The sequence below is a fragment of the Beauveria bassiana genome (assembly GCF_000280675.1).
Source record: "Beauveria bassiana ARSEF 2860 unplaced genomic scaffold BBA_S00006, whole genome shotgun sequence".
NCBI classification, from domain to species: Eukaryota; Fungi; Ascomycota; class Sordariomycetes; order Hypocreales; family Cordycipitaceae; genus Beauveria; species Beauveria bassiana.
In genome coordinates this window covers 1109584-1122351 of record NW_007930841.1, presented here as the reverse complement: position 1 = coordinate 1122351, position 12768 = coordinate 1109584, and the positions used below count along the sequence as shown (strand labels likewise).

The 12768-nt window shown below is 53.5% G+C and overlaps 4 protein-coding genes across 4 annotated transcripts; 3 read left to right on the top strand and 1 right to left on the bottom strand.

Annotated features, from left to right (window-relative positions):
* Window positions 1–2446: 2446 nt before the first annotated feature.
* BBA_03115 (surface antigen) lies at window positions 2447–4203 on the bottom strand (the record flags this gene model as incomplete). The annotated part of the gene is made up of 4 exons (XM_008598212.1): window positions 2447–3693; window positions 3751–3937; window positions 3995–4114; window positions 4174–4203. 4 exons carry the CDS (start codon window positions 4201–4203, stop codon window positions 2447–2449), a joined length of 1584 nt encoding a protein of 527 aa, XP_008596434.1.
* A 398-nt stretch (window positions 4204–4601) lies between these two features.
* BBA_03114 (ubiquitin-conjugating enzyme) lies at window positions 4602–5515 on the top strand (the record flags this gene model as incomplete). The annotated part of the gene is made up of 3 exons (XM_008598211.1): window positions 4602–4628; window positions 4678–4757; window positions 4822–5515. 3 exons carry the CDS (start codon window positions 4602–4604, stop codon window positions 5513–5515), a joined length of 801 nt encoding a protein of 266 aa, XP_008596433.1.
* A 1105-nt stretch (window positions 5516–6620) lies between these two features.
* BBA_03113 (uncharacterized protein) lies at window positions 6621–9238 on the top strand (the record flags this gene model as incomplete). The annotated part of the gene is made up of 2 exons (XM_008598210.1): window positions 6621–6972; window positions 7068–9238. 2 exons carry the CDS (start codon window positions 6621–6623, stop codon window positions 9236–9238), a joined length of 2523 nt encoding a protein of 840 aa, XP_008596432.1.
* A 1068-nt stretch (window positions 9239–10306) lies between these two features.
* BBA_03112 (Ankyrin repeat-containing protein) lies at window positions 10307–12523 on the top strand (the record flags this gene model as incomplete). Its single annotated transcript, XM_008598209.1, has 1 exon — window positions 10307–12523. The coding sequence occupies one exon, from the start codon at window positions 10307–10309 to the stop codon at window positions 12521–12523; it is 2217 nt and encodes a 738-aa protein (XP_008596431.1).
* Window positions 12524–12768: the final 245 nt, after the last annotated feature.

Sequence of the window (12768 nt, the reverse complement as noted above, 5' to 3'; positions counted from 1 at the left end):
TTTTAGCTGACTCGTCAGGGAGGGGGTTAATTGTGCCAAAATCTCAACTATTTTTGGCGGGTCAGAAAGTGATCTTCAATAGGCTTGTGCGTGCGCGCGCTTCGGAGGGCTGTCTTGTTCAACAAAGTCTGTTCCACCCCATCTCCGGCCAGTCTTGTTCAGCTGGGACGAAGAAACAAACCAAGGATACTCGGTAGTTCTCGCAGCGATTGGCGTCTGGCCGATGCCGACAGGGCTGGACTCAGTCCCTCACAAGGATGATGCGCCGAGCAAAGGCTGGCGTTCCCTGGCGACGCTCTTAGCCGTTTCAAATCGGAGCAATGCGACTTCTCTCTAAAAAAGTTTGGGGACCAACAAGATTGGTCAATCAGTGGCCTATTCTTGCTCGAACCACTGTTACTACTGCGGGCATGAATACTCTAGGAAGAGGGGCTCCGAATGAGCGCAATGAAATGCATAATACGCCAAGGCAGCTTCTATGCTTGATTTTACTGTTATAAACATTGTTTCTTTGACCCATCCTGTCAAAGAATAAAACCAACAAAAGCGCCAAGCACGAAATGCAAGTCTGGATGCTCCGCAAAATTTCCTTGCTATTTGTTTGCTTATGCATGTTAATGCCTATACAAGTCATTGTATTTGTTTTTCTCTGGCAATGTATTTCTTCTACTTGACCAAGCAACAGTTTCAAAATCAATCCTGGGCATTCATCTCGTAATACCTCTCATTCCTTTGAAGAATACGGAGTTTGCCCGTTGCAATTTCCCTTCATTCCTACTGGCACACGCAACCACCGGCTTTACCCCGGCCCTTGCGCGTTGGCATGTCAGAGATATATGTCCATGATATCAAGGACACTTTCTGAAATTTCAATTAAAAGCCTAAGAATGTAGCTTTACAAGGAACTTTTCCTCAATGGACTGTTCTTTTTAGGAGGTCTTGGAGGTGCACTAAGAACTTTAACCTGGGGCATGAAGCATCGAGTTTCAGTAGCGTTCCATCGATGCCACTGCTGCGCTACTTGTAGATCGGCACCAACAGCGCAAGGCGGTTCATTCCAAATTCTCTCACAAAAAAGTCCCTGTGGTTGAATGAATTTGAAAAAAAGAACCTCGCCGCACTGAGACTACTAAAACGCATGAAAGACTCCGAGGTGTCCCATCATGTCATCATATATCAAGGAAAAAATGAGGAGCTGATGCTTGAGAGCCTCCAGAGACTTGATGCGAACTCAATTCAGTGGGGATGGTATGTATCAGATTAATCTAGTCTCAAATGGATTGAGGGGGTGCTCAGCATTGCGAAGAAGGGCTGTCAGCATAGTAAACCCAAAGATGCATAAACCTGCCCTGTGGATGCAACCCAGGCAATAGGACAAGTCCTTGACAGAGCATAAGATTATGGGCCACAAAGAAGACTGGTGGATGAATCTCGATTGGATAACTCGTGCATTGAACACTGGCCTCCGCCGCATGATGAACGGTACCGTAGCCCTTTACTCGCTTCTGGCCAAGCACGACGGCGAGAAACAGCAGTACCAAGGAACCTGGTGTTATTTTCTGATATCTAGGAAGGCAAGTACAACAAGTGATAGAAGTACGAGGACACAGAGAAGGTTTAGAGTGGGATCAGAGGTTTGCTGGTATCAAGTTTGCTTGAAGACATGCGAACGAGGTGGTCGCGGAGCTGCAGGGTACCCGGAGCAGCAAACTCGCCAGAAGAAAGGCCGCCATCTTATTGTTCATTGTGCAGAGGTAAAAGGCTTTTCTACTCGTAGAGTGCAAGATAGTTCGTCATCTGATCTTTACAATCAAGCGCTCTGCGGTTTCGTCGGAGTGACCCAGCAAGTATATCTCACAGCCGAGAAGTGTGTGCTCCATGAACAGGCTGTCTGCCGAGAAACCTCAATACTATCGGGGCTGTACTTGCGCCACTTGACGCTTGCTTCGTTAGTAGTCATTTTAAGCGGTACATGAAGCTATAGACAAACACTAGATCGGCGTCGCAGTCGCTGAAGCGGACCTCAGCACCATGATGAGCGCCAGTGCTTCTGTGGACTGGTAGATGCCTACATGGCTCTCGTGGCCGGGCGATGGGGGGTTGCGATACGGCATTCGCGTAGCAACAGTCACGGCCGTGGCATTCCTTGCTCATGGCCATATCGAAGAATGGATACTTTCAACGCTGTCGGTGACATGGCTTCAAAACGGGTTCTCGAGAGGATACATGTTATCAAGACGAGCGTAGCAACGGACTGATATCAATATTGAACCATGTAAGTATTGTCGTTTAAATACACTTGTTAAATAGACAAGAAGGAAAACCGTCGAGATACAATGGTGAGAGATCTATAATACATGCATTGGAACTGGCTCCTTTCTCTTCTGTATCTTTTTTGACATCCTGCATCGTCTATCCCAGCTCTACCAAGTTGACATCCGCCCTCTTACATCAAGTTGATGCCGACCCCCAACTGCAGCCCCTTGGTGCCGACCTCACCCCTGCGCAGCACCAGAGGCAGGCTGAAATTGAGCTCAAACCGCGCAACGGGATGCGCATACACGAGACCGACACCGGCGGCGGCGCTCGGGGCCCCATTCAGCAAGTCCCCGACGGCATTAATCATGCCGTCTCGGACAGCCGTGGCACTCAGGCCAGCTGCAGCTGCGCCGCCCTCGCCGCCTTGGGTTTTGCTCGCGCTCTTCAGAGCCACCAGCCGGCCACCGTTGGCAAAGACCTGGAAGCGCAGGCCAGACTCGGGGCCCTTGTAGGGTAAAGGCAGGAGCATGTTGACGCTGCCAGCAGCAAACAGGTCGCCGCCGACCGCGTCTTTGCCATCATGGGGTCCTAGACCGCCAAGCTGGAATCCTCGCACGTCGGCGGGGCCTCCGAGCTGGAAGCGGTCGTTGATACGGCTGGGCTGCGCCTTGCCATTTAGGTCCAAGCCCAAGGGCAGAGGCCACAGCATGCCCATGCGGAAACCGCCGCCGATGGAGATGCCAGACTTCTGTGATGAACCGGGCAGGGGAACGGGAATGGCGCCGCCGAGCTCGAGCTCGCTCTTTGAAAAAGCAACGTCGCCTCCAAGAGGTCCTACACCAGCGAGCTCAAACTTTGATCGAACCATGTAGCCCTCCTGTGGCAGTTGCGGGTTATCGCGGCGCTCTCTGTAAAATGTATGTCGGAGTGCGCTCTTGATCGAGTCGCCCGCGTCCTGCCGCACCGTCGCGCTCGCGCCCTGGCCGAGGCCCGTAACCTGCCGCCACAAACCTGAGTACTCGAGCGTATGGCTGTCCCTCTGCCTGTTGATCCAAGAGAGCTGGAGCGAGCCGCCCTTGAGGACCTCCTCGTGCGATGCCCACGGCTTCTCCGAGGCCGAGGCGAGAGCTTCGAGCGAGACGCGCACGTCGGGGTTGCTCAGCACCGGGGCGCCGAGGTTGGCGCTATAGGCGGAGCGCGTTCGCGTGCCGGACCGCGCGTTAAGCGTCAGCATCTCGGCGCCTCCAAATATGTTGCGCCACAGCAAGGAGCCGTACGCGGAGCCCTCGCCATTGCCAACATCAGTTCCCGTCTGCAGTTTGAAGCGGGGCAGCTCCTTGAGGGACAGAGAGACATTAACATCAGTCGGGTTCGAGGATGCATCTGTCGGGTCGGATTGCTGAAGGAAGACCTCCGGGGGCTCTCGCAGTATTTCTGTTCCTGTTTAGCTTGCGATTGTTCTTGGTTCGGTAGGCGTCCTGCGGCACTCACGGAGCGCACTCAGCTTCCCGCTGGTCTCCTTTAATTTTGCCAACACCTCTCCCACTGTAGAAGGGGCACCCGGCTGATCAGCCAGCAATGGCTGAACAATTGGATCGAGAAAAGGACGTCGAATGTTATTGCCGCCGAGGATGTTAACTTCGTTGACGGTCATAGGCATCGCCGTCTGGTCGAGCATCTGAGAGCATTGTGTCAATTCTCGTATCACTCGTTCAGATAAGATTGGGCACCCTACTAGTTGTGCAACTCTACGTTCTCTGGCCTCCTGGTTGGCATCACGAGATTCCGGTCGTGCTTTCGCATCTCGCAAGACATCCATGCCACCTTCGTGCAGTTTATCGAAGCCGCCGACAGACTGTAAACCATGGGGTGAGTTGCTGATCCTAATCAGAATAATATCAGAAGAAAACGTACGGAGCCGAAGCTGTTATTTCCGCTCGCCATTTTCGTCTGTTGAAAGATGGAATTGGCGCATGTGACGAAGAATTTCCCCAGGATATCTCGCGAAGCTGTCCAAGCTCTCAGAGGGTAAGGTGTGGCGCATCCACGTCAGTGTGGCTGAGTTATGAGACCAGCCACAAAAGGCTATTTGCCACGCTGACATGACGCCTTGCTCCAACTCCGTGGCCTTGGCTATCTACATCCTTCATCATCTCTGTCGCTCTAGATTGCAGTACGAAGGCGCGCGGAACCATCTGTATCCCTATTCTGTTCACATAGATATTTTGCTTCCCTGCGCAGCCTCTTCTGTTCTCGCGCGACCTTCCGACTCGCAATAACCGGCCCACTCCTATCACGCGACTTTCCTTTTGTTCGGCGCATCTCAACTCCACAAAGTAGCCATGGCGAGCAAGGCGGCTTTCAAGCGTGTATGTCTGGGACTGGATAGTTTCGGGTAGGATACTAACATCGAAATAGTTGACTCGCGAATACAAGACGATATCGGAGAACCCTCCCCCGTACATTACGGCGCACCCATCCGAATCCAATATTCTTGAGTACGTATTACTTTACCTTATCTTGTCATTTTCCGGTCGGAAACTGATAGACTATCGATCTCAGGTGGCACTATGTCATCACAGGCCCAGAAGACACACCGTATCACGGTGGCCAGTACTGGGGTACTTTAATATTCCCGCCCAACTACCCGTTCGCTCCGCCGGCCATCCGAATGCACACACCGTCTGGGCGATTCCAGCCGTCGACGCGACTCTGCCTATCGATATCCGACTTTCATCCCAAATCCTTTAACCCTGCCTGGGAGGTGTCGACAATCCTCATCGGCCTACTCTCCTTTATGACGAGCGATGAGATGACTACTGGTTCCGTCTCAACGAATGTCGTGGAGAAGAAGTTCCACGCCTCGCGATCACGATGGTGGAATTCGACGGGAGGCGGCTCGCTCGCCAAGAACCCGGCCAACAAGGGCAACGTCAAGGTGGGCGATGGCGGCGCCAAGTTCCGAGCGGAGTGGCCGCAGGTGGACGCGGAAAACTGGGAGTGGATGAAGAGCCATAAGGTTGATGCCATCACGGGAAATCGCGTTGGTGGCGATAGTGGCGCATCGTGCGGCCCTCAACTGGGCATTGCCGGGACGAGTGGTCATCAGGCGCAAGCCGTGGTCGATGCCGTGGTGCAACAAAGAGACGCCGGTCGGGGTTGGATATACCGTAACAAATTGGTCGTCGCGGGCACTGCCATATTCCTATACGTCCTTGTAGCAAGATTGATGAGCGGCGAAGGAGGCCTTGTTTAGATTTGAGGGTCTGGACGTTTGTCGTGACGGCAAGGACAGTTGTGATACATCGAACAGGGTAAAGATGACACAAGCATAGAACGCCGGCTGACAGGCGCGGTACGTCGGTAGCGAGCTCCATTTAGCCACGACTGTTACTTGATGCTCATAGAAGCGATAGCAGTAGTTGCGCAGCATTCTATAAGCGTTTGCTGCCAAACACTTTAATCAATAACTTTATATCTTGCATGTCCCAAATACGGGCTCAGACGGGCAGCGAGCGTCGAGCATCGACGTCTGTAGCGGGCTTGTTGGGCCGGCCACCAGCGGTTGGGTCGAGACTCAGATGGATGGGCTCGCTGTCCCTGTCTGGGGGCGGCGATAATGTCCGACGTCGCAGCGGCGCGGGATGGAAAGCGGGCTAGGCCGTGATGAGCAGCACCAAGGCGAGGCCAAGCTCAGCAGTGAGTGTAGATAGCCGAAGACGAGCAGCTATCTAATGTTGATACTCGGTACAAGTTATCAGTGAAAGCAGTGACGAGAGGGTGAGCACAGTTTACTCAGTAATAATAATATGATTTACCTCTTTGGCGCCCCATCGAATGGGATAGAAGTTCAGGAGTGGCTCAGGCTGGCCAGGCCCATCTCCGATTTGTAGGGACAATGGCCGGCCCCACAGCTTGCTGTGAGGGAGTCTGCCAAACAAGGCGGCAACGTGCGTGTGCGTGTCTGTCGACTGTTTACTGATGCAGTGACAAGGAGTTTGTTTCAAGGGCAATGTGTATCGGCAATTGTGTTATGATTTGCTCCTAATTACACGAATTTGTACGGGTAGACACGCATAGAAGCTCCTACCTAGACAGCAGTAGTGTAGAGATGCAAGGCGCCCAAAACTTTAGTCTCTGTTATTAGCTGTTGCTAGCCCGCCAAACAGTGCCTTCTCACTGGTCGCTGCCAATTGGAAACCCGCTGCCGCCGTTCGTTCGCCCGCCGCAGATTTCATCTCAAATCTCGCCCACCTTCTCTTTGTCAAGACAGCTCCTCTCACCTCTTGCAACCCAACAGCTGCGCTCCCTTTCCCATCTCAGGGCCGCTCCTCTGCAGCCCGCTTGCCCTTCTGCCCGCCATGGCTCCCGCCAACGGCTCGTCCAAGCCGCGCAAGGCTGCTCCTGCGGCCGCTGGTGATGCTCCTGTCGCGCCAGCTGCCGCCGCGACCACCAGCAAGCCCGCCCAGAAGAAGCCCGTGGTGCCCGCCCTGCCTCTGCCCTACGTCAAGCGCCAGGCAGCGGCTGCTTCTGCTTCTGCTTCTGCTTCTGCTTCTACTAATGCGAGCAAGCCGGAATCAAATGGTGACGAAACGAAACCGCAAGGAAAGCAGCACAAGCCCAAGACATCCAAGTCTCGCAAGGATGAGAACTGCAAAGCCGCTGCTGCGGAGCCAGCCTCGGAGACCCCAAACAACGTCACCAATGGCTCGGGTAAGACACTCAAGTTTTTCTCTGCCCTCACTGGATTCGAGCGTCTGGCGTGTTTTGCTCTGTTTCGACGCCAACTTTGCTAACACAGACTTTAGAGAGCGCCGCCCCGTCGCAAGCCCAGACCAACCCAGTCCTAGCCCCGAATCAGCAGTCGCACTCGCCCAGCACCGCATCGCCCAGCCGAGGCTCGACGGAAGCTGCAGCGACCGCCATAGAAATCAAGCAGGAAGAAAGCGGCGCAAGTGGCCACTCAAGCGCGCCTGTAGGCATTACTGAGCAGAGAAGCAGCAAGTCTGGTGAGTGGCATCGCCATGCCATCTCCGCCAACCGCTGCTCAGATTCTAACTCCGACGTGATAGCAGCCAACGCCACAAACAACAAAGGCCTTAAGCCTCGACCTCCTCCGGCCCTCTCGCCTACCAGATATCATATGCCTCCGCCTTTCCAGCCCGGCAATAGGATGCCCGGCATGCATGCCAACGACGACGGACATAGGGGTCCACGACCGCCTGCCCTCAACGGCCACGCTCATGTGCACCACCAGGCCCATCCCAGTAGTAGCAGCTTGCATTTCGGTGGCTTCCAGGAGTCTCAGAGCTCTAGCCCAGCACCTCCGCACTCGGGCGGTATCGCCCCCCCTCCGGGCATGCCCTTCCCAGGTGGTCGCCAGCCATTCGTGGGCCCGGGTGCTAACGGCTTCCCGCCCATGATGCCCTACGGCCCAGACATGATGCCGGTGTCGACTTTCGATAACTACGGAAGACCCCCGATGGCTTATGCCCCTCCCGAGTCCTACCACCCCTATCGCAACAATTACCACCCATCAGCCCCCCATAGCTTCCACGACTCTCATTCTTCCATGGAGGAATTCAACCAGCAGCAGTACGGTGGTAGAGGACCTATGCGCAATGGTGGCCCTCCCGCAGAAGAACAACAGATGCAAGGAAACCCTGGCCGAATGTTTGTCCCGCCCGACTTTCATCGTATGCTGCCCAATCCTGCTATTCCCCCTCAGATGATGCCCCCCAGCGATGATGCCGACCACCTGGCAGCATACGCTCAGCAGCAGTTCGGCAATCTAGCGCTATCTGACTGCTGCCTTGAGCTCCGCTACCTCGATGATCGAGCACCACCTGTTCGCATTGCTGGCCATAGGTTCATGCTCAACCGATCTGCTGCCTTGGCTGCTCTTATGCGCCAACAGATACTTTCGCCAAGCCCACCAGACCGCTCTCAGCAAACCGTGCTGATCGAGACTAACAGCAAGTGGATTCGTTCTGACTCGTTCTACATGGCAGCTCAGCGCCTTTATGGTATGCCGCTCTTGCAGTATCCCGGCCCTCGCAATCACCAGCTCGACCCTGGTGAGTTGACTGATGCCGGTTCAAATGTCGAGCAGCTCGATTTCGCACTCTCCTATGCAGCAGCCGGTCATTTGATTGGCTGGGCGCCTGTCACTAAGCGTGGCTGCGAGGTAGCTACCCAGCTTATCGACTGGCAGACGGTCGAAAGAGTTTTGGAGTTCGCACTCGATGGCCACTGCGATGTGGGCACTCACGATACGTTCAGATATGGAGAAGGTTCTAAGATTATTCTCGACGCTGTGGTCACTTTCATTGTCCACAACTTCCCCTCCACTTTTGAGCTGGACACTGAAGTCATCACTCCCGTTCAGTATGCGAGACTGCCCATTCATCCCCCTCCACCAAGCCGGCCCACAGAGGCGAGCGCGGCCTCGCTCGCCGACGAGAAGCCAGTGGTACAGCTCGGCAAGGGACGACGCTCGCAAAAGCTTACTAATATTCAGTTCGGTGACTTGACCCTTACTGAGAGCAACCCTGCCTCTGCGACTGAAACACCAAAAGCAACACGCCCAGCACAACCCGTCTCTCACGCAGTCCTGTCTCGAATCCTACTCAATATTCCATTTACGCAACTCAAGATGATCCTGGAATCGTCCGGCTCGGGCAATGTTAATGGCTGGGCCAATGCCGAATCGCGATACCGAATTGTCAAGTCTGCAGTGGACGAGCGCGAGGCGCGTCGTGTCAAAGCAGTGGAAGCTGTTTCTGACGGCCGTGTTCCAGGGGCCAGAGAGCTGCGCGCCAGCCTGAGAGCTCCTGAGCCTCGCGACATGCCGCAATGGGGCGCACTCGGCTGGCACGAAGAGATGCTGCCTTACGGAAACCCAGACGGCCCTTCTCTGGGACGCAAGTGGGCTCCTCTGTCAGCACCGCAAGGCGGACCTGTTGCTGACTATCCTTGATTGTATTCAGAGGGGAATCAAGTATGGACATGACGATATGATGATCCGCACATGCTGCAAAAGACAATGCAGCACATGAAAATTGCATTTGCGACTGGCCCCCTTTGGAAAAGAAAAGAAGGACAAAAGTTTTAGCATGCTTTCAGCAACACTTGGGTTTTGGTTTGATTATTGCATTTGCGAAGGGCTCTCTCTGACAGGATTCTGGAAGACTGGCCAACAGGAACAAAAAAGCGCCTCCGATTACCTGGCCGCCAACACTGATCAGCATCCCGGAGTAACTACCGTTTTGCTTATGGACGGGTATAATTGATACGACGAGGGTCGTTGACGAAGCTAGCCGAGTAAATCTACGGCGGGCTTGGAAGTGTCAGCTCGATATTCGTTGGCTGGAACAGACGCCAAAGGTAACAGGGGGATACGAGCATGGCGCCTGGGGATGGTTGTAGGGTGAGGGGTAGGGTTCTATTGGAGGGGTTTATTATATCACAATGAGACCAGTATAGGTTCCCGATGAGGAGCTGGTTTTCTTTTTTTCTTTTTAGGTATGTTTTGTTTTGCGATTAATTGCGAGGATTGGGACTAGTAGCCGAGAAGCAACGAATGGACCTGCATGTAATTACGCCGAAATATCTTTTGGGCTGGAAATGGACGACAAGTTCACCTGCCTGACATTATCTGTATGAATCGAATTCTTTGGTAAAGTTGGTGATTGCTTGTCCTCTTATGCGACTGGTTGCTTATCTCATGGCGATAAAACCTATGCACAGTGCCAGTAGTCAGCCAGTTACAAACCACTGCTTTGGGTGGCACAGCGGCTCGGTGCGTGACGGCCCGTCATATCGCACCCCAAGTGTTTGCAAACCACAAACTACTCAGATTGAGAATCACCACCTTTTCTCCCCAAAAGCCTGACCTTTGATGCCGCTGTCGTTTTTCACCTTCCTTCATTCCGGCGCGCGCCGTGGCCGACTTTGTCAATAAGCTAAACAACTAACAAAGCAGTTGCCCGTGAGAGATTTGCGCAGTGCTGACCGTTTGCGCCCAACTAGCACCAAAGAATACATGATGGCGTCACCGAGACTCGACAAACTGCCCGATGAGCTCATCGTCGAGCTCGCTCGGCATCTGTGGCTCGGCGACATGAGCCATCTGGCGCGATTCAACCGCTGGCTATACCAGATCCTCGATCCAATTTTGTACATGATGGACGCGAAGCCGTACAACCAGTACGCGCTGTTCTGGGCCGCGGAGCACAACCTGCTCACAGTGGCTGAGCGTGCGCTGCGTGCAGGCACGCCGGTCCAGCCGCACAACGATGTTCCTTCCCCTTTGCGTCCGTTTGGTCGAATTCTTACAGGACAAGAGCTCAAGGCAGCTACGAAGTCCTCGAATTTCTCACGCCGCACTACACCGCTCGACATCGTCGCAGAGGCAGGACACTGCGCAATCGCGGCTCTGCTGCTGCGAGACCCGAGGCTGATTAGATCTTTTGATGTAGAGCTAGCCATTCACTCAGCAGCAGTGAACGACCGAGCAGAAATGGTAGATATGCTTCTATGGCATGTGGAGCAGGTTCACAAGGAATGCATGTCGCATATGATCGGTTGCGCGTTTATCGGAGCAGGACTGCACCAAAGTGTAGCCGTATTGAAACTGCTAGTAGAAAACGGAGCGCGTCTTGCGGTTATATCGAGAGAGAGTTACTCCCTATACCAGATGAATTATGCGGGGACCGGTCACGATGAACTCTGGGATCTTTTCTCGTCTATTCGACCGCTAGAGCTGGTGCCGGATCATCGCATACAAAGACAAGATCTACGGTCCAACCTTACCGCGAGAGTCACCGGAAAGGGGTCTAGAGGCATCGTTGAACTCGTCGAGACATTCACCAGACTTGGTTTTGATTGTAAGTGCAAGGGAGAGCTTGCATGGATGCTAAGGATGGCCCTCCGGAGAGACAACGTTCCCCTCATGGAGCTCTTACTCAGCTACTCGTCTGATGAGCAAAATGAACTGGAGAAGTTAGTTGCAGTTATATATTTGCGGTTTCGTCTGGGTCCTAAGGTTTGCGGGCGGCTGCTAGCTCGTGGATGTCGGCCTGGCGTCTGGGACCGGGCTTTTGCGGGGGCTCTAAAAGAACGAGACATCAAGGAAGCTCGGGTGTTGCTCTCCATGGTGGACGGTATTCCTGCGTCTATACGTTATCGCGGAGGAGAGATGCTAGAAGCTGCCTGCTCCATGAATTTTCTTGAACTTGCTCAACTTGTGCCGTCGTCTCGTTCAACGGCAGAGAGACGGAAGCTCGTACAAGATGCAGGGCCGAAGCTCACCAGAAAAAGAAGCCTTTTAATATCATTGATGAATCCTAGACCCGAAGGGCAAGAAATATGTCTCGAAACCGCACGATTGGTGCTTGAAGCCGGAGCTGATCCGAATTCAAAGACATCTTGGTCCGAGTCGCCGCTCAAAACGGCATGCGAAAAAGGCATGCCGAGGCTTGCTCGGCTGTTGCTGAAATATGGCGCGAATCCCCTACAGGCAACACCAAACGGGCTTACGATTCTCCATATTGCGTGCAGATATTGCCCCAATCTTGCTTTCATAGAAGAATTGCTTAAGCGTGGCGCAGACGTTATGGCCAGATGCGGCCTTGGGTCTACGCCGCTTCATCAATTGTGCTACGCGAGTTCGAAAGAGAAGGAAATGGGCCCAATGGCCAGATATCAAGTTGCCAGATTGTTGATTTCCAAGGGCGCCGATCCGAACGCAATTGATGAGCTTGGCACCACACCCCTTCATTTTGCCTGCAGCAACGGATCATTATCTAGAATGGGCCCCGAAGATGCCAAAGTTGTCGTTGTTTTGTTGGAGCACGGCGTCGATATTGAGCAGCTGAACGGTTCAGATGAGAGACCTCTGTTCGTTGCTCGCTCGAGTTTGAATCACTCTGTTGCTTCTATTTTGCTGGAGAAAGGAGCTGACCGGTCCCGAGAAACGTTGCGCGGTTTCGGGAAGCGGTATCTTGGATTTGATTTGAATGCCAGCCTCGATGCGTACGCGCACGAGATGGTGAAGCTATTACTTTTCCACGGGGTCGACCGAGTGTTTGTCATGGAGGAGATGATGGACTTTGGCTACTCGGGGCGCCTCTACGAGACATTTCGGCTGCTGCTGATGCACGGAGTAGACGTTGAGATAGACAAGCTACCATTTCGAAATAAAAAGAGGCCCTCGCGCACGAAAAAGTTGGCAGAGGCACTGGCATGGGATACTCGGACGTAAGATGAGTTAGACCGTAAGAACGGTAGCGGAACATGTAGTGGAAGCTATATATACTGACCTTGGGAGCACGCTATCAAAAGATGTGTTCTTGATACCCATATCCAAGGCCCATAGCTGGGCTATAACATTATATTGCTATAATATTTAGTGAAGCGGATGATTTTGGACACCAGTCGTTGTTGTGACATTGATACATGGTTACATGACTGTCCAGAGACGCGCGAGCGGGTACCTACGTGGATGCA